The 24,830-nt window shown below is 38.7% G+C and overlaps 1 protein-coding gene across 2 annotated transcripts in view; it reads right to left on the bottom strand.

The window, feature by feature from the left end:
• Positions 1 to 24,063, bottom strand: part of LOC120081376 (nuclear pore complex protein NUP214) — a 38,982-nt gene extending 14,919 nt beyond the window's left edge. For both annotated transcript variants that reach the window (XM_039036195.1, XM_039036196.1), the window contains exons 1-7: positions 23,691 to 24,063; positions 23,390 to 23,598; positions 23,076 to 23,244; positions 22,028 to 22,174; positions 21,096 to 21,220; positions 6,882 to 6,994; positions 6,526 to 6,662 (exon numbers count right to left, since the gene is read on the bottom strand). In XM_039036195.1, the coding sequence (XP_038892123.1) occupies positions 6,526 to 6,662; positions 6,882 to 6,994; positions 21,096 to 21,220; positions 22,028 to 22,174; positions 23,076 to 23,244; positions 23,390 to 23,598; positions 23,691 to 23,904 (1,114 nt within the window). In that variant the 5' untranslated portion in view covers positions 23,905 to 24,063. The remainder of the gene's footprint in view (positions 1 to 6,525; positions 6,663 to 6,881; positions 6,995 to 21,095; positions 21,221 to 22,027; positions 22,175 to 23,075; positions 23,245 to 23,389; positions 23,599 to 23,690) is intronic.
• Between the last annotated feature and the right edge of the window lie 767 nt (positions 24,064 to 24,830).

Here is a 24,830-nt window from a genome sequence, read left to right as displayed (position 1 = left end):
CAACTGTTAGAAGAATCGCTATAAAATGATCAGATAATATAATGTCTCAAATTATAACTCAAACTACCAAATTGGAACTATTTTTTGTTAAGTCGAAAAACCAAACTTTAATTAAGAAAAAAAATTGAAAGAATATAAAAGAGCCAACATTAACCAGAAAACAAGAAGTGGGCCTACAGAAACAATAGCATATAAGGAGTTGAATAAGGACCAGCCTAACGAACAAGAAATAGCTATATTATTTGATATAGAGAGGCCAAAGTTTCCTGATCTTTATGTTATTTATTTATTTATTTTGAAAGGAAACAGAATCTTAAAGCGTGGAGTTAGGTCTTTGGAAACATCTTTTCTTTTTCTCAAAAGAAATCTTTGCTTGAGAAGATCATCTCTGGAGGAGATGAGACCTCTTTCGGAAGATGATATTAAAGCTAGAGAAGATTGTAAGGGAGCTCTTATGGAGGTCATCATCAAAGAGCAGAGAATTTGGGCCCAGAAAAGTAAGTTAGAGTGACTTCTGGAGGGGGCAGAGAACTCCAACTTTTTCCACCATTGGGTTTCGGCTTGAAAAAGTAAAAACATCATCTCTGCTCTGGAAAAAAAAACATCATCTCTGCTCTGGAAAACAGCGAAGGTCGGGTTCTTTTGAATGAAAATGAGATTATGTCTGAAATCCTTGCCTTCTACTCCAGCCTGTATGGAGTAGAAGGCCCCGAATGGTGGGCTTTAAGTCCTCAGGACTTCTCTTCCTTGCGAAATTTGTGATGTGGTTTTTTATTTGGGGAACCTTAAATCCCCTGGTCCTGACAATATGACAGGCGAGTTTTATAAAAAAAATCTTGGAACATCCTGAAGGGTGACTTAATAAGGGTGTTCCAAGATTTTTTTTAAAACGGTATTATCAACAAGCAATGCAATGAGATGTACGTTTGTCTTATCCCAAAGAAGAAGTTGGCTTCACGAGTCAGTGATTTCAGACCTATTAGTTTGGTCACCTCCCTTTACAAGATTATTTCTAAGGTGCTTGCTAAGAGGCTGAAAAAAGTTCTCCCTTCCATTGTGTATGACTCTCAAATGGCTTTTGTGGAAAGGAGGCAAATTCTCAATGCTATTTTGACTGCATCTGAGTCCCTTGAGGAGTGGAATTCTATCAGGAAAAAAGGAGCCTTCCTAAAGCTAGATCTCAAGAAGGCTTATGATCAGATTGACTGGTCCTTCCTTGATGCGATTTTGAAATTTAAGGGGTTTGGTAGAAGATGGAGGAAATGGATTTAGGGCTGCCTATCCTTGAAAACTTCTCTATCATTGTTAACGGTATACCGCGAGGTAAAATCTTCGCCAAAAGGGACCTGCGTCAAGGAGACCCTCTAGCTCTATTTCTCTTCACAATTGTGGGTGATGCCCTTAGTAGTCTTATCCATTATTGCAACGAAAGGAGGGTTATCAAAGGATTCTCCTTTGGTACTATGAATTTTGATTTAACCCACCTTCAATATGCGGATGACACCCTTCTTTTTTGCTCGTGGGAGAAAGATTCAACATGGTGATCAGGTGTCAACCTCTTCCTTTTAGGGTCGTGGATGTCTCTTAATGTTAATAAAACCTCCATTATTGGCATTAACCTTGAAAGAGAGGAAGTGAATCTTTATGGCACTAAGTTTGGGTGCCAGGTGGACAACCTTCCCTTCACCTACTTAGGTTTTCCTATTTGTGGTAATCAAAGTGCACAGGAATCTTGGAAAAACCTAGAGGAACGGCTCAGATTGAAGGTGGACAGATGGAGAGGTATTTCCCTCTCTAAAGATGGCAGACTGACTTTAGCTCAATCGATTCTTAACAGTCATCTGTGCTATTTTTTCTCACTTATGCAATCTCCGGTTACTACTATCAATCGCCTTGAGAAGATCATTAAAGACTTTGTTTGGAACAGGGACCTTCCAATCCCACTTCACACCTTGTCAATTGGAACTCTACCTCAAAAGAACAATGCACTCCTTATGAAATGGCTCTGGATTTTATTGTAGGTGACGGGAAAAATTATCAGATTTTGGAAGGAAAGATGATGCGACTCTGAACCCCTCGCTCGGAAATTTCCCAACATGTTTACTTTGTCCTTGAAAAAGGATGTTGTGATTGCTGATTGTTGGTGCGCTTCTAATCAGTCTTGGGATCTTGGCCTCAGAAGAAATGTTTTGGATTGAGAATTAGGTGATAAGATCGCTATGGTGGAAATCTTGAATGCTTAGATACCCCAGAATGACTATGATTGCCTTAATTGGAACTTAGAGGTGCGCTTCTAATCAGTCTTGGGATCTTGGCCTTAGAAGAAATGTTTGGGATAGAGAATTGGGTGATATGATCGCTATAGTGGAAATCTTGAATACTTGGATACCCCAAAATGACCATGATTGCCTTAACTAGAACTTAAATCCCTCAGGGAAGTTCACAACTAGAACAACCTTTTTGAATATCACTCAGAGAAACTCTCCCTCAATTTTTCCATGGTGAGTCTCGCCTGGAAGCTCAAAATTCCAAAAAAGGTGAAGTTCTTCCTTTGGTCCCTTGCTTATAGAAGCCTAAATACGCACGAAGAGCTCCCAAGGAAGCTTAAAAACTCCTCTCTTAGCCCCTTTGTTTTCTGCCTTTGCTTGAACTCTGAGGAGTCCCTTGATCACATTTTCCTGCATTGTGGCTTTGCTTATAAGTGGTGGAATCTCTTATCTTGTATTTTTGGGATTGCTGCCTCCCAAGCAAAATTGATGACTGGATGTTTGGTGGGCTAGACGATAGTCCTTTCGATGCTAGAGAGAATATCCTTTGGAGATGCGTTTCACAGGACCTCTTATGGTGCACTTGGAAAGAAAGGAATGGTAAAAAATTTTAAGATAAGTTTGCTTTTTTTTATTCTTTTTGGACTGTTGTTCAACATACAGCTTCTTGATGGTGCACCAATTACACCAAATTCTTTTGTAATTATAGCCTTTCCATGATTTTCAACCATTGGAAGGCTTTTACACATTAGTGCGGGGGGAAGGGGGTCATCTCATCCCCCAGTCCTTTATGAATATATTCTTTTGTTTCTTATCAAAAAGAAACGAAAAAAAAAAAAAAAAAAAAAAAAAAGGAAAGAAACATAAGCATTTCATTGATAAAATGAAATTATAAAATTATGAGATCATCCGTCTCGATTAGAATAAAGAATTTTAATTGGACGGTAGGTTAAATAAACTACAATTACAAAAGAGATACTCAAATTACACCAATTAAGTGCTAACTTCTCTATCATTATCAATGGTCAACCAAGGGGAAATATTACTCATTTTCATGGTATCAGACAAGGTGACCTACTTTTCCCCTTTGTATTTATTCTAGTGGCAGATTTTTTGAGTCGTCTTATGGAGCATAGTTCATCTTTCGGTCTTATTGGTTCCCATCCTATTAGTCAATCCTCTCACGTTGAGCCATCTTCAATTTGTTGATAATACATTATTATTTTTAATTGCAGATTGACAAGCATTGGTTCATCTGTGAGGTCTCATGATGAAGTAAAGTTACTATTACTTATGAAATTATAACTTAGTTGTGTTAAGGGGAAAGCTTCGAAGACGATGACAAAAGAGAAGAAAGTTTGGTTCATCTCACAGTTCATATTTTTTAATGTGCTTCTAGTTTGAAAATTAATCTTGCTAAGAGCGAGTTGTTGGGCATTAACATCTTTTTTATGAGAAACAGTGTTGTTGGGCACTAATATCAATGAATCGGATTGAGATTAGATCCTCAATACTTTTTGGTTGTAAAAGGGATAACTGGCCTGCAACATATCTTGGTTTATCGTTGGGTGGAAATTCCAAGTCTATTGGCTTTTAGCTACCGGTTTTTGAACAAATTCATCATAAACTTCACAATTTAAAATATTCTTTAATCTCTAAGGGTGCTTGGCATATGCTTATTCAAGCTACTCTCTCCAACATGCCTATTTATCATTGGTCCTTATACCGTGCTCCCTCAGAGATCATTAAGAGTGATGATAAACTGGTTCGTGGTTTTTCTTTGGGAAGGCTCTCATGGTGATGGTAGAGTTCACAATGTGAATTGGGAGATTGTTCAACGTCCGAAACTATTGGGTAGTATTGGTGTTGGAAATTTTCATTATCATAAAATTTCCCTTTTGGCTAAATGGATCCAGTGCTTTATTATTGAGCTTGATGCTTTGTGAAGACAGTTTATTGTAGCCAAGTATTATCGTAAATTGTGTGTTCGGACCCTTGCTATTCTCATGATTTTCACAAATCTGTTTAGTGGTATATTAGTCATATTGTTAATTTTGTTGTTGCTACTAATCATATGGGTAATGGCTCTACTATATCTTTTTGGAAGGATTCATGGCTTAGTTGTGGTATTCTTTCGATTGCATGTCCTCGTCTTTATCGACTTGCATGTTTTCCTAATGCTACGGTTGCCAGTTACTAGAATGTTGATTCAGAACTTTGGTTGGGCCTCTTCTGAAATTTTCATGATTTGGAGACATTGGAATGGGCTACCTTATCTCATTTATTATCTAATGTTCGTTTCTGTTCATCTCCAGATTCTAGGTCGTGGTCTCTTGAACCTTTTTCATCTTTTTCAGTTAAATCTCTTATGGCTGATTTGATGGCTTCAATGGCACCTCACACAAAGGATCTATTTTCTATCATCTTGCAAGATCATTTTTCTACGAAAAAGGCATGTTTGAGAGTTGATTCTAAAATAGTTAAAATCACTTTTGTCATTTTCAAAATCTCTCTCAAACATGTTTTTAATTATTCACAACCAATTATGATGATATGAAAATTGCATTTAAAAGTATAAAATTAAATATTAAATTAATTTTGAGAAATTAAAGTCATTTGTTGGAGTGATTTAAACATGACAAAAGTGACTCTAACAATTTCAAAATCACTCCAAAACATGCACTAATTTTTTTCTATGGGAGCTCAGCTTGGTGCTATTAATACTGCTGATAGATTACAACGATGGATGCTTTACATGTGTCTTAGTCCCTTCCCTCTTGGTGTATCATGTGTCAACATAATTACGAGACTCCTGCTCACTTGTTTATGCATTGTTCTTTCGCTTCCCATTTTTTGCATATTACTTGGGATGCTTTTAGATGGTTTTCAGTGTGTCCAAATAACATTCATGATATCCTTTCATTTCTTTTTGTGGGTCATCTATTTGGGGCTTCTAAACAGATGGTTTGGTTGTTCATTCTGCGTTCTTTCTTTTGGTCTCTTTGGGGAGAGCACAACAGTCGTCTTTTTAGGGATTCATTCTTATGTAATAGATTTGGCTGTCTACTGCTTTTTATTTTTTGCCCATTTTAGTTTATCTTACCTTGTTTCCAATTGAAAATAGCGTGGGGTTTCTCCTCATTTCATTTAAGAATGAAATGTGCCTTATCCAAAAAAAACCTTCAGTTAGCCACTTAAACTTACAGAGGTGTCTACACATATTTTACTCATTGGCAGCAAGGGTGAGAAGCTGAGATCTGCTATCAACTCTTCTTTAAGAACTTTCAGGGTCCAGTGGTTCATTTTCTTCTAAGGAACCAATGATTTCTAGCTCCATCTGTGAATTGGCTTTGGTGTCTACAATCTGTCCAAAGGTGTGACTCCATTCTTTTACCACATCTTTAATTCCTGGTAGTTTCTGAATAAAATCGTGTCTGAGGCAGCCTAGTGTTCCATCCAACCATTGTGGAATTTGAAATAAGTAGGACCACATTTCTGCTTACCAAGAGTTAGTTGGATAGGGAAGTGGTCAGATGTAACTCTCTTAGCCTTCCCCATACTTATCTAGGCAGCCTTTAGTGATGACAAACCTGTCAATCAATGAGTGAATGGGGATGCCTATCCCAGGACCACATGTATTCACAATTAAGGAGAGGAAGATCAAGGAAAATAACAGAATAATTACAAAAGGTCTTCAAAATCGAATCTCATAAAGAAACAGGAAAGCAAACAAGAGACCAAACCTCACTATGGTCCGTCTTCACCCTTCTAAACACCCTATTATTCTGCTCCCCTCAAAAAACCTATAAGGTCGCACACACCCCAGCAAGCTATAAAAAGCAAAACCTTCTTGATGAGCCAGGTGCTATATCTTATTCTCATTCTAAACGAACAGAATAATTACAAAAGGTCTTCAAAATCGAATCTCATAAAGAAACATGAAAGCGAACAAGAGACCAAACCTCACTATGGTCCCTTTTCACCCTTCTAAATTCTGCTCCCCTCAAAAAACCCATAAGGTCGCACACACCCCGGCAAGCTATAAAAAGCAAACCTTCTTGATGAGCCAGGTGCTATATCTCATTCTAAACAAATAGGTCCGCAAGATTAGTTATTTTTTGAGCTAAATACAAGCTGTTAGGCTGACTTGTATGCTTTATATAGGTAACTTTAGGTTATATCCTCTACTCAGCAATCAGCATCATTTTTTAATAAAGTTTCAGAATTCTTTCAGAACATGAATCATGAGATCACTAACCTTGAAGCTCAATCTTCGGGAGAGAGGTATTTCTATCAATATTAATAACTGCAACTTCGTTCTCAACCTCTTGCAACAAACCAAGCAACACAATATGGTCTTCCATATAGAGCCTGTTTGCAACAATTGCGAGCTTGCTGCATCCAAATCAAGAAAGAGAAAATAAATAAACTTGACAAGTAGGTTCATAATTAAAAATTAATCCCACGGTAACAGAAAGAAGAAAGAAAATTTGAAGAAGTGATAACCAAAACTTTATTAAATGAAGAAAAAGTAGTAAAGAAAATAAGGAATTTGAAGAAAAAATCAATTTCAAACATTCAGAGCTTAAATCAGATCAAGTCATTTCTGCATACCATTTATCCAAATAACTCAACAATAAACAAGGCCCACTATCACCAGGCAAAATGTCACGAGTGAAACCTGAATGTATATCACGAAATGATAACAAAACTTTGTTTGAAGAAACCTACAAAAGAGGGTTACAAAAATTAATCTACTTAACATATAAAATAAATAAATAACATAATAACCACATCATGTTGATCGGTTTATGATACTGTGATAATTCTCAACTTTCACTGTCGAATTCAGATAAAGTTACATAATTCTCATTCAGAAGATCAGAATAATAATAACAAATTTACAACCAAGAAAACGAAGGTGAAGGCTTAATCCAATATGATTGACCTTGAATCTAGGGCACTAATAAGAATAACATAATACATGATTCACAGATAAATATAAGATTTTGTCAAGACAAAAATAAATAAATAAATAAAATCCACTCCTGTCTGTTCTTTCCCATTTCTTAATCCATGGAGGAGTTCAGTCACAACCTTAACAATCATTCCCTTGATAAAATACTGCTAAAGTTCCCCTCAAACAACTATCTGCCCATCCACTCTAGTTCCAGTCTAAACTACTCCTTTTCTACTAATAAGATTGACTGCACATGATCCATCTAATAAAGCTCAACTATGATCGACCCAATCAAAGCTCTCCTTTCCAAAATTTGGTTTGACAGGAACCATAGGATATTTCATGATAAATCCCTTCCTTGGTTTGATTGTAACAAAAAAAAGAAAGAAAGAAAGAAAGGAACAAAACGACGTAAAGGCTGGGGAAAGAGGGCTCCCCACTCAAGAAACCTACGGACAAAAAGCCTTCCAATCATGAACGATCATGGAGTGAATCCATTACAAATAAATTTAATGTGATTATGACTCCACCATAAAGCATCTAGTTGTACAAAATCTCAAAAAGTAGAAAAAGAAGTGGACTTATCTTTTTTGTTTTTTTTTTTTTTTTAGAAACGAAACTTTTCATTGAAATAATGAATGAAGCTAGGTATAGGAAAAGATATTTTCTCTTATTACTTGAGTGATTGAGAAAGACTCAATATATACAAGAGGATTAACAATTAGTGTGCTGAAATTAAGCTAATCTACACTTATAAGGAAAGAATAAAATTACAAGATATAAGGAAATAATCTAAATTAATTCTCTAATTTAGAGTTGCATAATTAGCTTGATTTCCTATACTCTCCCTCAAGCTAAATGGTATATGCTAGTCATTCCAAGCTTGGAAATTAGTCCACCAAGGTTTGGTCGATGCAAAGCCTTAGTTAATATGTCGGCGACTTGTTGTTGGGATGGCACATATCTCAAGTTATAGTATTTGTCTCAATCTTTTCACTGATAAAGTAACGATCTATCTCGACATGCTTCATTCTATCATGATGTATTGGATTTCTTGCAATGGCTATGGCAGATTGATTATTGCACAGTATTTCTATAGTACCTTCAGTCTTAATTCGAAGTTCAGTGAGAAGGCGTTTTAGCCAAATTCCTTCCCAAATTCCATAAGCTAATGATCAAAATTCAGCTTAAGCACTACTTTGAGCCACAACTTGTTGTTTCTTGCTGCACCAGGTTACTAAGTTACCCCATATGTAGGAGTAATATCCCGACGTTGACTTACGATCAATAGGGGATCCAGCCCAATCTGCATGTAAACTTCTAGTGATCTAGTCATAGTTTTTCTGAACATAAGGCCTTTTCCAGGATCATGTTTGAGATATTTCAATATTCTATACACAGCTTCCATATGTTTCTTAGAAGGTTTGTTCAGAAATTGACTTACCACGCTAACTACAAAGCTAATATCTGGTCAGGTGTGAGTCGAGTATATCAATTTTCCCACCAATCGTTGATACCTGTCGCGATCAATTGATTCATCTTCGGGATTAACTCCAAGTTTTGAATTTGCATCCATAGGTATATCAGCTGGTTTGCAACCACTCATTCCAATCTCTTTTAAGAGGTCTAAAGTGTATTTTTGTTGAGTGACAGAAATTCTTTTGCTTGATCTTGCTACCTCCATCCCTAGGAAGTACCTTAAATATCCTAAGTCTTTGAGCTCAAATGTCTTTGACAAGAGTTGCTTAAGTCTGAGTTATCTCATTGGAAACACTTCCTATAAGAATTATATCATCAACATATATTATTGACACGGTAATCTTACTTGGGGAGAAATGTTTGATGAATAGAGTATGATCAGATTGACACTGAGTATAGCCATCTTGTTTCAACAGAATCGACACAGTGGTAAACTTTTCAAACCAGGCTTAAGGTGACTGTTTTAGTCCATAAAGAGACTTCTTGAGTTTAATACCTTTCCTCTAGCATATTTGTCCTCAAATCCTGGGGGTATATTCATGTACACTTCCTCTACTAGATCACTATTTAAAAATGCATTCTTTACATCATATTGAAATAATGGCCAATCTAAATTGGCAGCAATAGAAAGAAATACCCGGATAGTATTTAACTTGGCAATTGGAGCAAAGGTTTTCTGATAGTCAATCCATAAGCTTGGGTAAATCCTTTGGTCACAAGGCGAGCTTTGAATCTCTCTATACTGCCATCTGGTTTATGTTTGGTTGAAAAAATCTATTTACATCCAACTATGCGTTTACCTGGGGGCAAATCTGTAAGAACCCATGTTCCATTTTTCTCAAGGGCCTACAATTCCTCTAGAGTAGTTGCTTTCCATTCAGGTTTTTGTAATGCTTTCTGTACAGTTTTTGGAATTTGTACCCAATCTAGTGACGTCACAAATGCTCTAAAAAGTGATGACAAATTAGTATAAGATAAGTGGTACTATATAAGATGTCGAGTACATGAGCGAACACCTTTTCTTAGAGCAATAGGTCTGTCCATGTAATCTTTTGAAGTCTCGTGTCCTATTTTAGAGACATTAGGATTTTGGTTTAGATCTTGACTTTGCTGAACTTGTGTAGATTGTACTTCATTTCTCTCACGTTCCTTTGCTTTTTGTGAGTATACTTGCAGTTCAGGCTCAAAGGTAGATATAGAAACTTGCTCAGAAGAGGGCACGTGAGCATTTTCATAAGGAATTTGCTCAGAAGAAGGCACGTGATCATTTTCAGAAAATGAGATTAGAGGAAAGTCAGGAATACAGTCCCAGTTTTGTGATTCAAGATCAGAATGCTCCCCCTAAATCGTAGAATTGGGAAATATGACTGTTTTTCAAAAAATGTGACATCCATGTTGTGAAAGAATTGGTGAGTTGGAGGATGATAACATTTGTACCCTTTCTTGTTTGGAGAGTATCCGAAGAAGATGCATTTCATAGATCTTGCATCAAGTTTACTACGATAGTGGGAATGTATATGAACAAATGCAGTGCATCCAAAAACTTTCAATGGTAGAGGAGATAGGATCCCCGGTCCTGAAAAATACAAAAGTTGGCAACGAATTTAGTTTCACAATTCAAGTCCTTATTCAACTTACTCACGGATAACAAATTATACTCCAATTGTGGTACAAATAGTATTGATTTAAGAATTATGGAGCTTGAAATTTGAATACTGTCAATCCCAATTGCTTTAGCGAGTGTACCATCAACAATTCGAACGGAAAGGTTTCCTGTATGGAGAGAGAAAGATGAAAATAAAGATCTAACACCTGTCATATGATCTGATGCTCTAGAGTCCACTATCCATTCAGATGGAAGGGCTTGAGTATGGAGAGCACGAGGCTTTTGGATACCTTGTAGTTGCCCAGTCCCAAAACCACTTACTGAATGTTGATTTGTTTTATTCAGCAATTGATGGAGCAGGTCCAACAAATCTTTCGTCAGTGGTTGTTGGTTTGAAGTTTCAGAAACAACAGCATTGGCCCTAGTTTCGTGGTCTGATCTTGCGGCATTTGGCTTGCGAGTTTTCCATGTAATTTTCAGCAAGTGTCTTTGATATGTCCCAATTTATGACAATGGTCGCACAATGGTCGTCGTCCTTTGCACTGCCGACTATCACCTCGAGCAACAAGAGCGAGTGGATCATGATCTTGTTGGGAAATAAGAGTAGATCCACTTGGAGTAAGAGGATGTTCAGTTAGGCTCATCATTACTTTCTTTCGACTCTCTTCTCTACGAGCTTTAGAAAAGAAAAAAAAAGCCTTCTCGAAGACTAGGTAATGGCTTAGTACCGAGGATTTGACCACGAACTTCATCTAGAGATTTATTAAGCCCCATAAGGAACTTGAAAATCCTTTTTGTCTCCACAATTTTTCGAAAGAGAATATTTCCATTCATGATTTTCGAATAAATCCAACTATTGCCAACAGCGAGATAAAGTGGTGTAATAAGTTGTAACTGATAAGTCACCTTGTTTGAGATCTTGAAGAGTGATCTCAATCTGGAAATGTTCGGCAGTGATCTCTTGATTTGAGGTGTCTCGAGCAGCATCCCAAATTTCTTTGGCGGTTGAACATAGGAGAAAATTCTCTCCGATTTCAGTAGTAATTGAGTTGATTAACCAACTCATAACTTGATTGTTTTCAACCCTCCATATGCAAAACGTTGGATCTTCGGATTTAGGTGAAGTTGCCTTATCCGTGATATAGTCTTCTCGTCCACGACCATATATAAACATCATCGCAGATTGAGACCATTGAAGATAATTAGGGCCTTTGAGTTTGTCAGTTTGTGCATGTTATTTCAGTATTGTTGTTCTCGGTGAAGTTGGTAACTTGAAGTTCTTCTCCTGTCATTGAAACAAGAGGGAGAAAAAAAAACTTTATTAATTTAAAATCGGCGGCGGTGCCGGAGTTGAGGTACATATCTAGAGAGTAGGAATCAACCCAAATCTGGAGGACGAATGTCGCGTGAAGGCTACTACGGTGAAGGCTTCAACCTTGCAAGGATGGGACTTCGTGCGAGGATAAATAAAGATGGTGAGGATGAAGAGTGGCGGTGATAGGTGATGCACGACTGTGATGCAAACAGGATGAGACTGAACAACACGAATGGACCAATTTCAGACTGATCTGATTGACGAAAAAATTGGTCAACAGTGAAATTGATTTGGAAGACGGTTGGTTGGGTCAGAACCTTGGCTCTGATACCATGAAGCTAGGTATAGAAAATGATATTTTCTCTTATTACTTAAGTGATTGAGAAAGACTCAATATATACAAGAGGATTATCAATTAGTGTGCTGAAATTAAGCTAATCTACACTTATAAGGAAAGAATAAAATTACAAGATATAAGGAAATAATCTAAATTAATTCTCTAATTTACAATTGTGGCTTGATTTCCTACCATTGAAAATAGGGGAGTTTGCCCTAGGGGCATTTTGTCTTTTACCAGTGCCCTAGGGTTTCCTATTGTTCTATTTATATGTGTAGTCTCCCTGTATTGTTTGAATTAGAAAATTAATAAGAAATATTCTATATCATGGTTTTTTCTCCCTGTTATAGGGTTTTCCACGTAAACTGTTGTGTGTCTCTCTTATCTTTCTCTTCTATTGCTTTTCATCATGGTATCAAAGCATGGAGATGAAACCCTGGCCACCATTGAGGAAAACCAAACAAGAGAATCACAAGTGTCATCTGGCGACAACAATGGTACCAAAACCACCGATATAGCCACTGTCGTATAGAACGCCATAGAACGATACTTCCAGACGATTCTACCACATCTTCATTAGCCGACTGGATCAGCCCAATCAGGAGGACAGGCAGCCAACTGGATCGGCAACCAGACGAACCCGCGCAGCAACCAAACGAACCCACACGGCGGGCCTTGGACGATCAGAAGCCAGATGTTTAGCGGCTTTTAGCTTCGCGTCGAGCCATCCACAATCAAACGCCAGCCAGTTGGCAATTTCCAGCCCGACCCATCCGACTTTCAACCGGTCGGAGCCTTCTAGACCAACCCTACCGCGCACATGGACCCCCTCAGCCGTGACCCAGCCGATTCCGGCCGCAGCACTTCCATCCCAGCTGCTATCTGTACCCGATCCTAACCGAAGTCCGTTGATCCCATCCGTGGTTACTGTCCAACACCGACCGTGCTTTCGTTCCAGCTAAGCTTGGGTGGCAATCTCAGTCAACAAGTTCCTGTGGATGGCAGATTTGAGGTAGAAGAATCATCTTCGTCGTATCCTGGATAGAAACTTGACTATATGCACCCAAGAGCGCAAGGCAGTACAGTACCCAGTGAGATCCAAGAACAATTCACCCGACTTCAACTTCAGCTTAAACAACAAAACGAGTCTATTCAACAACAGATAGCCGCCTCAGAGAAGCACTTAAGACGACTTCAGGTATTCAATCAGATTTCCCTTCTAATCTACCGATGTACTCCGAAAATCCCATAACCTCTTTCCCTACTTTACCTACAGCACATTTATTGTCTGGGTCTATGGGAAACTCTGCAGGTTTTATTGTTGGAGAAAAATTGAATAGTCAAAACTACTTTTATTGGTCACAATCTATCAAGATGACCCTCGAGGGTCGTCATAAATTTGGGTACTTAACGGGTGAGATACCGAAACCAAGACCAGGTGATCCTCAAGAACGTATCTGGAAGGGGGAGGATTCTTTACCTCGATCTCTGTTAATAGGTAGCAGGGAACCTCAAATAGGAAAACCCCTACTATATGCTACTACTGCTCGAGACATCTGGGATGCCGTTCAGAAGTTGTATTCCAAATGACAAAATGCCTCTCAGCTCTACACCTTATGCAAGCAAGTTCATGAATGCAAACAAGGAACGATGGAAGTAACAGCCTACTTCAATAAATTGTCGTTACTATGGCAAGAGATGGACCTATGTCGTGAGATGGTTTGGGATTGTCCCTGCGGAGGAGTGCAACACTTCAAGTTTGACGAAACCGATCGGGTCTATGATTTCCTTGCAGGCCTGAATTCTAAGTTCAATGTCGTACAGAGTCGAATTTTAGGCCATCGTCCGACACCGTCCCTCATGGAAGTTTGTTCTGAGATTCGTCTGGAGGAAGACAAGTCCAGTTGCCATGAACAATTTACTGATCTCTTTGACAGATTCCGCTACATTTAAAATATCTGGTCCTGGTCCTGTTAATGATAAACAGAACAGTAAGCCTCCCCCAGTATGTGAACACTGAAAAAACCTTGGCACACCAAAGATCAGTGTTGGAAGTTGCATGGTCATCCGCCTAATAGTAGACGACATCAGTCAAGGTCCGGACGAGCGTTAGTAGGTGAGTCAGCTAATGGCAACTCTCAGCCTCAGAATCAGGGAACTAGTCCAAATGACTCCAGTGCTGTGGATGTCAGTGCGATTGCCCAGTCAAGTACGATTCAATCCTTTGGTCTTATTAGTGTTAATGGTAGCAAGTCGTGTATTCTAGATTTGGAGGCTACGGATCACTTAACCGGCTCTTCTGACCAGTTCATTTCATATTGTCCAAGTGCTGGTAACGAGAGAATCAGAATTGCAGATGGATTCTTTGCTCCTGTGGCAGGAAAGGGTCATCTCTCACATTTTAAGGGTTTAACCTTACAAGATGTGTTGCATGTTCCCAAAATTTCTTATAATTTATTATCTGTTAGTAAGATTACGAGAGATTTGGGATGTCAGGTCACTTTCTCATCCAATGCTATTGTTTTTCAAGATCTGAGCTCGAGAACGACGACTGGCACTGCTCGGCATGATAAGGGGCTCTATTTCCTTAATGCAAATACTTCTTCTAGGTCATTTGATAGGACTAGTTTGCTTTCATCTTGTTTTTCTACTTCCGAAAAAGATTACATGTTATGTCATTTCCGTCTCGAGCATCCGAGTTTTCAATATATGAAATATCTATTTCCCCATCTGTTTCATAATATTAATATTTCTGGTCTGACTTGTGATGTGTGTATTCGGACTAAACAACATCGTGTCTCATTGAGATCTCAACCATATAAGCCGTCTAAACCGTTCACTCTTATTCATAGTGATGTTTGGGGTCCTTCACCCGTCACTACCTCTACTGACAAACGCTGGTTCATGACGTTTATTGATGATCACACTCGACTTACCTGGGTGTTCCTTCTCACCGATAAGTCTGAGGTCTCATCAGTATTTCAACAGTTTTATACCATTGTGAAAACCCAGTTCAATGCAAAAATCATCATCCTTCGGAGTGATAACGATTGTGAGTTTTTCAATAAGTCATTCTGGGAATTTTTAGCCTCTAAGGAAATTGTCCATCAGAGTTCGTGTGCGTACACTCCTCAACAAAATAGGGTGGCTGAGCGAAAAAATCGTCATCTCGTTGAAGTCGCTCGCTCTCTTATGTTATCTACTTCCCTCCCGTCCTACTTGGCGGGGGATGCTATCTTAACGGCAGCCCACCTGATAAACCGAATGTCTTCCCGTATCTTAAAGTTTCACACCCCTCTGGAGTGTTTCAAGGAGTTCTACCCCAATAACCACCTTGTTCCTGATGTCCCTTTTCGGGTGTTTGGGTGTGTCGTGTTTGTCCATGCCCATGGTCCTAATCGCACTAAACTCACTCTCCCCGCTCAGAAGTGTGTCTTTATTGGGTATCCCCTTCATCAACGTGGGTACAAATGTTATCACCCGTCCTCACGAAAATACTATCTCGATGGATGTCACTTTCCTTGAAGATCAACCTTTCTTTCCCATTAATCATCTTCAGAGGGAGAGTACTAGTGAAGAGACTAATTGGAGTCCAAGTTCATTAGGGTTATGATGAACCTGGGATTATTCTTCCCGAGTCTAAACCTGGGAGTGTTCTTCCTGAGCCTGAACCTAGATATTGACAAGACTTTCCTTCCGACCAAACAAGTTCCATGGATAACATACTATAGGATGAATCTCAGAAAGAAAATAGTGTAGCCTGTTACTTCTCCGGCTCCGGTCCATGAGTTGGACCCAGCATCAATTCCAAGTACTGGTATTCCTACCTCTAGTGATAACGATGTTTGTGTTGAAAATGATGAGGGTGAAAGCAGAGAAATCCTCGACAGTACCGATGATTGTGCCAAGGACACCTTATGCGATGAAGTTGTGGTTGCAAATGATGACAATTTCGAAAAAACTACTCCAATAGATGATACTCTTGAGGGTGAATGTGCAAAAGGTTCCTCAGAAGATGAGACTCTTAAGCAGAAGGCTGAATGTGGTGGGGAGTCGGGTGAGAAGAAAAGTTATGATGCCTCTCTCGATCTTCCCATTGCCTTGAGGAAAGGTACTAGATCCTGCACAAAGTATCCACTGCAGAGCTACCTATCTTACAGCAATCTGTCCCCTGAATTCAAGGTCCTTACTACAAGCCTAGACATAATTAAGCACTATACATTCGGCAATGGAGATTCCTAAATGGAAAACTGCAGTTATGGAGAAGATGGGAGCACTTAAGAAAAATAATACTTGGGATCGGGTCACCCTTTCTAGAGGACCCAAGACAATTGGATGTAAGTGGGTGTTTACAATAAAGTACAAGCCTGATGGAACAATTGATTGGTACAAGGCGAGATTGGTTGCCAGAGGCTTTACTCAAACCTTCGGAATAGATTACTCCGAGACTATCTCCCCAGTGGCAAAGTTAAATACTGTCCGGGTCCTTCTATCAGTAGCAATTAACAAAGATTGGCCCCTTCATCAGCTTGATGTAAAAAATGTCTTTCTAAATGGAGAATTAGAAGAGGGAGTTTACATGAGCGTGCCCCCCCCCCCCCCCCCCCCCAATTTAGGAAGAGGGAGTTTACATGAGCGTGCCCCCCCCCCCCCCCTCCCTCTGGGGGGTTCGAGAGTCGGTTCAATCACAGAGTCTGTAAGCTAAGGAAAACCTTTGTATGGGTTGAAGCAATCTCCAAGAGCTTGGGTTGGCAGATTCACTACCTTTGTGAAATCTCAAGGCCCAGTCAAGGGCATTCAGATCACACTCTGTTACAAAAAGGTCAGTTATCAAGGAAAATTGCGGTCCTTATTGTGTATGTGGATGACATTGTCATATCTGGTTGATGATGCCATAGAGATTGTCAGCTAAAGAGGAGAATGAGCTTGAAGGAGTTCGAAGTCGAAAGAAGGGATTTAAGTTTCTCAGCGAAAATACACTCTTGACTTGCTTAAGGAGACAGGTATGACAGGTTGTAAACCAGTTAATACCCCTGTGGAGGTTAATGCTAAACTCAGTAACTTGAATAATAGTGTTCCAGTTAATAAAGAAAGATATCAGCGTTTTGTTGGGAGATTGATCTACCTATCTCATACTAGACCAGACATATCTTACGTTGTCAGTGCAGCCAGTCAATTTATGCAAGCTCCTTACGAAGAACATATGAAGGTTGTGGAACGCATCCTGAGATATTTGAAAACTACTCCCGATAAGGGGTTGATGTTCAGGAAGTCTGACAAACGGTGCATTGAGGCTTACACGGACGCTGATTGGACAGGTTCTGTTGTAGATAGAAAGTCAACATCTGGGTACTGTATTCGTGTGGGATAATCTCATTACTTGGAGGAGTAAGAAACAAGGGGTCGTTGTCATAAGCAGTGCGGAGGCAAAGTACAGGGCCATGAGTCTAGAAATATGTGAAGAGATCTAGCTGAAAAAGGTCCTAACATATCTCAATCAAGACAATGATCTCCTGATGAAACTCTATTGTGACAATAAAGCCGCAATAAGCTAGCAAACAATCCAGTGCAGCATGAAAGAACAAAACACGTGGAAATTGATAGACATTTCATCAGAGAAAGGCTAGACAGTGGCAGCGTTTGTATTCCCTACATTCCCTCCAGTCAACAAATCGCAGATGTTCTCACAAAAGGGCTTCTCAAACAAAACTTTTGATTTTTGTGTTAGCATGTTGGATCTTACTGATATCTATGCCCCAACTTGAGGGGGAGTGTTGAAAATGGGGGAATTTGCCCTAGGGGCGTTTTTTCCTTTTACCAATGCCCTGCGGACGATTTGACCGATCCTGCTCCTGCCACCACATTTGCACTACTGTTCTATTTATATGTGTAGTCTCCTTGTATTGTTTATATCAGAGAATTAAAAAGAAACATTTTATATCGTGGTTTTTTCTCCCTGTTATAGGGTTTTCCATATAAACTGTTGTATGTCTCTCTTCTCTTTCTCTTCTATTACTTTTCATCACCTACATTTAGCTTGATTTCCTACAATGAGAAAAGACTAATGCTCAAGATACAAGAGGGGAAAAAGAAGAGGCAAAAGTGGACTTATCTTCAAAAGTCTACTTGATACATTCAATCCATGAACCCCATTAGAGGGATCAAGAAGCAAATCTTCATATAAAGTCTTTCTATTAGATGATATAATATTAAATTTACCTTTGTTCATCGGCCTAAGCTTTTGTTGGCCAATCAGTGATTTAACATGGTGTCAAAGAAGGTGATCAAGAGATCATGTGTTCAAACTCCTGCAATGTTATTTCCTCCCCAATTAACATTGATTTCCATTTGTTGGGTCGTCTACATATTCCACGTCCACAAGTGAGTGTTAGATGATATAATATTAGATTTACCTACACCCAACAACTTAAGCTTTTGAGTTAACCGGTGATTGAACACTTTCCTTCCAAACTCCAGCTGTTGAGGGATTCAGGTAACCACCCATCCACCTGCTTGGGAAGACAGGCATGCAAGTCGAAAAGGCCAAAAAGACGTCCCAATTTTGTGTAGCAAGAGGCAGTGTAAGAAAGTATGGTCTAGTGACTCGAGCGCATGCCAAACAAAGATGGCAAATAGAAGTGTTAAGGTGCAAGGGCACTTTGTGATTGCATTCTCTCCCGAGTATATAAGCTCTTGTGTGCTAGGGACCAAAGGAAAACCTTCACCTTTTGAATTTTTGAAATCCCAAAGCACCTTTGTCATAGTGCATGTTAAAATATGGCGAGATAGTCGAGTTCAAAATACTAGGATTTGGTGGACAAAAAGCTTGAGGCATCCAAGGACCACCTAATTCCATCCTCTCCTTGACACAACCGAAAGCCCTCTAACTTCTTATGGTGGAAAAAGAGCTTGAGGCATCAAAGGACCATCTAATTCCTTACTTTATTTGACCCAACCGAAAGCCCTCCAACTACTCAACCCACCCAATTCCAGGCCTACATCTCACAATCAAACAACCTTCGTCTAATTCCCAAATCCTAGGTTCCCTAAGTTGCATCCCAATATTCTACCACCAAAGCTTCCTATTTAAATGATAGAGAAAATCTTTGGAAAAGCAGCTTCGAACGATGTTTAAACCACCAAAGCTTCCTCTTGTTTGACATTTAAAAAAGGAAGTTTGCATGACCTAAAATTTGATTCAAAGAAGGGGGAAAGAGTTGAGAGCTCTATGGTCGTTGGCAAACATTGGAATACATGAGTCATTAATTGATGCCTCCTTAAATCTGACTCTTTGACAAGATGCCTTTCTGGAACACAAAAGCTCGTGTCCTTTTCCTGTGAAATGGAAGTTCATGGTAAAAAAATCCATCGTGGGGAGACTAATTCCATCGTACAACTTTCAGGTTGAGTCTCAACCGGCCACCAGAACCATAAAAAAATTTCAATCGTAGTCGACGAGAAACCATGGTGAAACTCCACTTTTCTGCCAGCAAGTAAATCACTATCTTGAAATGTATAAACGTAAGCATTGATGGCTTGATCTCCATCAATATTCTCGTCTCAAACGGAATAAATCTATAATAGTTTCCTTGTACTTTGATCACCACTTCTAAGCATGAATGGATAGCATAAGTTTTTCAGTGTTCCTAAGTATCCCATCTCTCCCATTTTATGGTGAAAGCATCAAAAGTGGCCCACCCCACATTCATTGGTAACAATCTTGCACAATCTATGAATGGACACAAAAGAAGCATTTATCTACGTGTAAAAGGTCTATTAGCAAAGACTTCTTCTAGTTATCTTTCAAGGGTCTCCAAAATTTTTACATCATCATGGAAGTCTATTCTTGTAATAACTCCTCTCTCTCGACATCATTGGGACAAACAAGTCATCACACCTCAAAAGGCCCCCGCTTCTAACTTGAGGTTGATTACTTTTCTTCACTGCGTCTACAAAAGACGAACTTCCTTTATGTTTTAGTTTTGTTCAATAAAACTTCCTCTTCATTTTGTGGCCCAATTAAGAAATCACCTAGGAGCTCTCTAATAACTTTCCAACCATTGTATTCTTTAGCAAAAGGGATAATCAGATTTCTCTCCCCTGCTTTGTACTTTAAGGGGTATTTGGGGCAAAGAGGGGAGTTGTGAAGTCCAAGGACTTGTGAACTCTTGGGCCCACGATGTAGAGAGTTAATAAAGCATAAAATTGATGTTTTTTAATAGTGGGACCCACAAACTCTGAGCCAAACAAGGAGTGGAGATCACAACTCCACACTTCACAACTCCTTGTTAGTGATTTTGATGAAAGTACCTCTCTTGTTAGTGATTTTTTGAATCCATATTAAGCAATTTCTGCATGGTTCTCATGTATGATGGTAAAAGGATTCTCTCTTCGTCTTTTTGTTTTATCATTGTATTTTGAGCATTATTCTCTTTTCCTTTTTTTAATGATATCCGTGAGTGTCTGACCAGCTTACGCACACCTCGACTAATCTCACAGAACAACTTGCCTAACCCTACAACATTCTTTTTGAAACCAAATCCCAAAGAGAAACAAGGAACCTTGCCAAAGACCAAACATCACTGGAGTCCCTCTACACACTTTGTTGTTTCTCTCCCCCCAAATATCCCGCAATAATTTACCAAAGAGAAAATGTAGGCAATTGATAAATCAACTAATGCCTCACAAATAATTTGCACAATAGAACTCTTAAACATCAATAAAGCCCACGTACAAAATTGTCTTTTCATCAACAAACCAAGCTTTCAATAAGAGAGATGAAAGAATACAAAAGGGCTTGTAAAAAACAACCAAAAAACTGAGTCAAACAACAATGGACCTAACAAGATAAAGGACTGTCCAAAAGAACAAGGCCTAGAGGATGATAATTGATAATTACAAAGATCCTTAAGTTACAAATTTCTAAGGAGAGGCACTAAATGTGGCAAGAGTCTACACCTCTTCCCAATACCTCTTAAAGCCTCTAAAATTTCTCTCATTCCTCTCAAGTCAAATGCAACCCTTATCATCACCCTTATCTCTAAGTACAAGCATGATAAAGAACACAACCATTCTCATGAAAATAGAAATGGAATATGAGGGGGAAAAGGAAGAAAATCACAACTACTCACGTCAGTGATTTTTCCATCCTTACTTCTGATAACTAGGACAAAGTAATCTTCTTCATCACCAGTTGCAGTCATTTGAAAGCATCCCATGATGATACAATCAGCACGAACCCACTTGATACAGTCAACTGAGCAATCACCACAAATCAAGTTAAAAGATAGTAACCATAAGTACTTTCTAGAATGACCAACGTAAGATTGTAATTGAAGTCAAAAATAGCAGTTCTGTATGGTACGTAGTATTATTGTTTCCAATTTATTTCAGTTTTCAGACATTTGTTTTTTTAATTATACTAAATTTTCTGGATTATTTAGAAATAATGAGAATCAAGAACTCCTCTTGTAATCCTCATTTAATTGTTTTTTTTAATTTTGGAAAAGGAATAATATAGTAATGAAAAAGAATTACAAACGGGGAAGGAAGAGGCAAATTCCCAAACTAGCCATGAAGAACCCAAAACCCAGCAGTTGGAGATTTATTTTGGCTAATTATGTGTTAGATTTTATATGCTCGCTAGTATTCAATCTCTTGAATGGGATGAATTAGCAATAGATACAAAAGTTGCATGATTTCTCTCTAGGCAAATAACCCATATAACAATAATAATTACCCCAATCTAGAATTTTCTTCTTTAACCACGAAAACCATTGCCAATCAAATCTATCCGCCATAGTAAGCAAACTATATAGAGTTAAAAACATGCAAAAATATCTATCGAGATAACTGAGGTGAATGCAAGTGTACTTCACTCCAAGTTAACAACTCAAACTCAACTTGTAGCCAACCTGAAAATACTGAGGTTGCATACCCCTCATGATACATCACAAAAGTAAAATACAAGAAATATCACAATTATTAAACCTTCATGTTTCAACATTCTGCAAATATCATTTTTACACACAAACACAGGAGAGAGAGAGGGGAGAGAGAGAACCCTTCACTGTAAAGTCTGTATCCGTTTCGCCATTCCCTGAACTCGGCAAGAGTGACATGGATAGTCGTTCTTTGAATTTGTGTGAGAAAATGGTAAGAGTATCCTTTTTAGCCACAGCAATGAATTTCCCTTTCACACTGCATTCGACTAAAATCCAAAATAAGATTTAAAAGAATTTCAAAAACAATAGCTCCTCCACATGCACTAAGTTTTGCTGACAATAATACATGCTAATCGATTGCTTTGTTGTGTGTGTGTGTGTTGGGGGGGAAGGAATGGCAGAAGATCAGGGGCAAAAGAAGAAGAAGAAGATATATGTCAAAAACAGTGGCATGGAGCATGGTACATGCAAGAGAGAGAAGAAAAAACATGCAATAATTAAAATTGTTCACTATCAAAAATAAAAATGAGCTTCAATTCCTGAACAAATAAAGATCTCTAAGATAAATAGTTAAAGTAACAGAGTCCAAAAATCTATGAATATCCTATCTTCAATCACATTCCTAATTCCGGCCTAGCTCCCCTAATTATTGCGCTAATAAGCAGTGTTCCCTCATCATCCTTCCTAAAATTTCTAAGCCTTCAATTGAGTCTCAATTCAATAATGGTCCTTTGCTGTTTCCCTAAGGCCTAATACCAATAACAACCAGGTCTAGATTGTAGTGATTCCTTGTTTTCAAATTTCAATTACAAGACACCATTCTTACACATATGAATAGAACAAAGGGTCCTTTTATAAGAAACAAAGTTTAAATGACTAAATGAAATATACAAGGACAAGAGGTCGTCACAATAGTTGTAGTCACTGGAAGAATTGACTAGAAAGGATTTAGAGAGATCGTTTAAGTTTAATGAAGGGGCAGTCAGTAGACAGGGAAAAAATTGTTCAGGGAAATACAGCATCTCCCCAAGAAAACATGTAGCAAAAATATCCATTTTCTTGAAGTATACAGTGATTAAATATAAAACGTGAGAACCTTAACAAACGTCACTTAAAATTGTCGATAAGAATTATACATGAGTTACTATATAAAAGTATGTAGCATACCAGCATCAATATCGTGCATTACATGTGTAAGAGAGCCATTAGCCGATCCTTGATATAACTGTCCATGCTTTGAAAGAACCAGATAAGAATCTTCCAACTTTCTGGTCCATTTGAAGTCTTTGATGCAACTGGAATCAGTTATAGAACAAGAAGAAGAGGGTGTTTCTGCCTGCATGACAGCAATGACATGTAAGAGAATGACATGCAAGAGATATAACTAATGATTGCGACATTTTACCCATTGATGCAAATATCCGAACTGACGTTTCACGGAAACTATGCTATGATGTTCAAGCTCCAGCGAAAGGCACTACCTTATCAAGCAGCGACTGGACTGAAAAAAGATGAATATCACGAGCTACGACGGCAGCAAGAATGGAATCATCCGTGGAAAGAGCTAGAATGTGAACTTTTCCGATGGAAACATCCACAATGCTTAAATCCTGGACAGAAGAACCAGTTCCCCCGTTTTTTATCTCCTCGGCCGAAGCAATTACATCCTTGGTCCTCACCACAAAAAACCCTTAAGAAACAACATTTTCTTCAATATCAAATAAAATCATAGAAAAATCAATGGTAATCACGACAATGGGAGAAGTAATTGGAATTACCAACCAGACAAATGGGCAACGAAGATGAGACCGGAACTCTCGGAGAGAGCAAGAGGCTGAGAGGGAGGGGTTTCGGGATCAAAAATGGAGTCGCCGAGCTTGACGGGAACAGGTCTGCCGATCTTTTGGAAGTAGAAATCGTTCCTTACAACTTGCTCTCCTTCGCCAGCGTCTTCTAATGGAATTAAAGTTGAAGGTCGCGAATCAACGGAAGCCATGAATTGCAAAGGGCTTCTCTGAAGCGAGAGAGAGAAGCTCTGCAGAAGGTTTTTGGAAGCAATCGACTTTCTTCCACCTGGGGTTTTAGGAGCATCGCACTCCAAGTACCTTCGGGCGGGTTAAGCTGATAAATATTGTAGGTTTGAAAATAATTGGAAGAAGTTGTTTCGAAACCGTTTAGGCAAAAATAGCGTCATTTATGAAAAAAGGTACAAAATGATCCAAAAAAACAAAAAAATTTCTCGGACGGACCTTTTTCTAAAAGTTGGTTTGCTATCGACCCTTTTTGTATGTGAAATAACACTTTTAATCTCGATATTAAATATGCCACCTTCTCTATTTCCAATAATTTTTTTTGCTCTTCTCTTGCACCAACAAAAAATAAAAATTCTGTTACGAAATCGATAATTAAAGAACACAAAAAAGAACGTAGAGTAGAAAAGATCGACACACAGATATATGTGGTTCACTAACAATGTGTTAGCTACGTCCACGGGCAGAGGAAGAACAATATTATTTCGAGAGAATGTTTTCAGAATTACATCAAAAACGGCACCTCTAGGTTAGAGAGTTTATATATCGCACTGCTCTAAATCCTAGGGTCAAAAACGTAAATAACTGCAAATAAATAAATATGTTGAATACAAAATCTGAATAGGTTTCGGGGGCACCCACCAGGTGCGCCGCCCCTGGACCCCGTCAGCGAGACCCCCGTACTAGGTTGTTCGAAGCGCCGTCAAACAGATTCAAGGCATTTCAACAAATCTCCACCTCGACTTGAATTCTCTCCCAGATAACAGATGTACCAAATGCAACATAAATCAATATCGCCAGATGTACCCAGACTTCTCCCTCATGCCTCAAAGTGTCCCACAAAGGGGACCACTAACAATTCAAAAACATTCAGCAAGTCCAAACAATGTTG

Source organism: Benincasa hispida, chromosome 7 (genome assembly GCF_009727055.1).
Source record: "Benincasa hispida cultivar B227 chromosome 7, ASM972705v1, whole genome shotgun sequence".
Lineage (NCBI taxonomy): Eukaryota > Viridiplantae > Streptophyta > Magnoliopsida > Cucurbitales > Cucurbitaceae > Benincasa > Benincasa hispida.
Note: the sequence above shows the minus strand (reverse complement) of the source record. Positions and strands in the feature narration are given on the sequence as shown.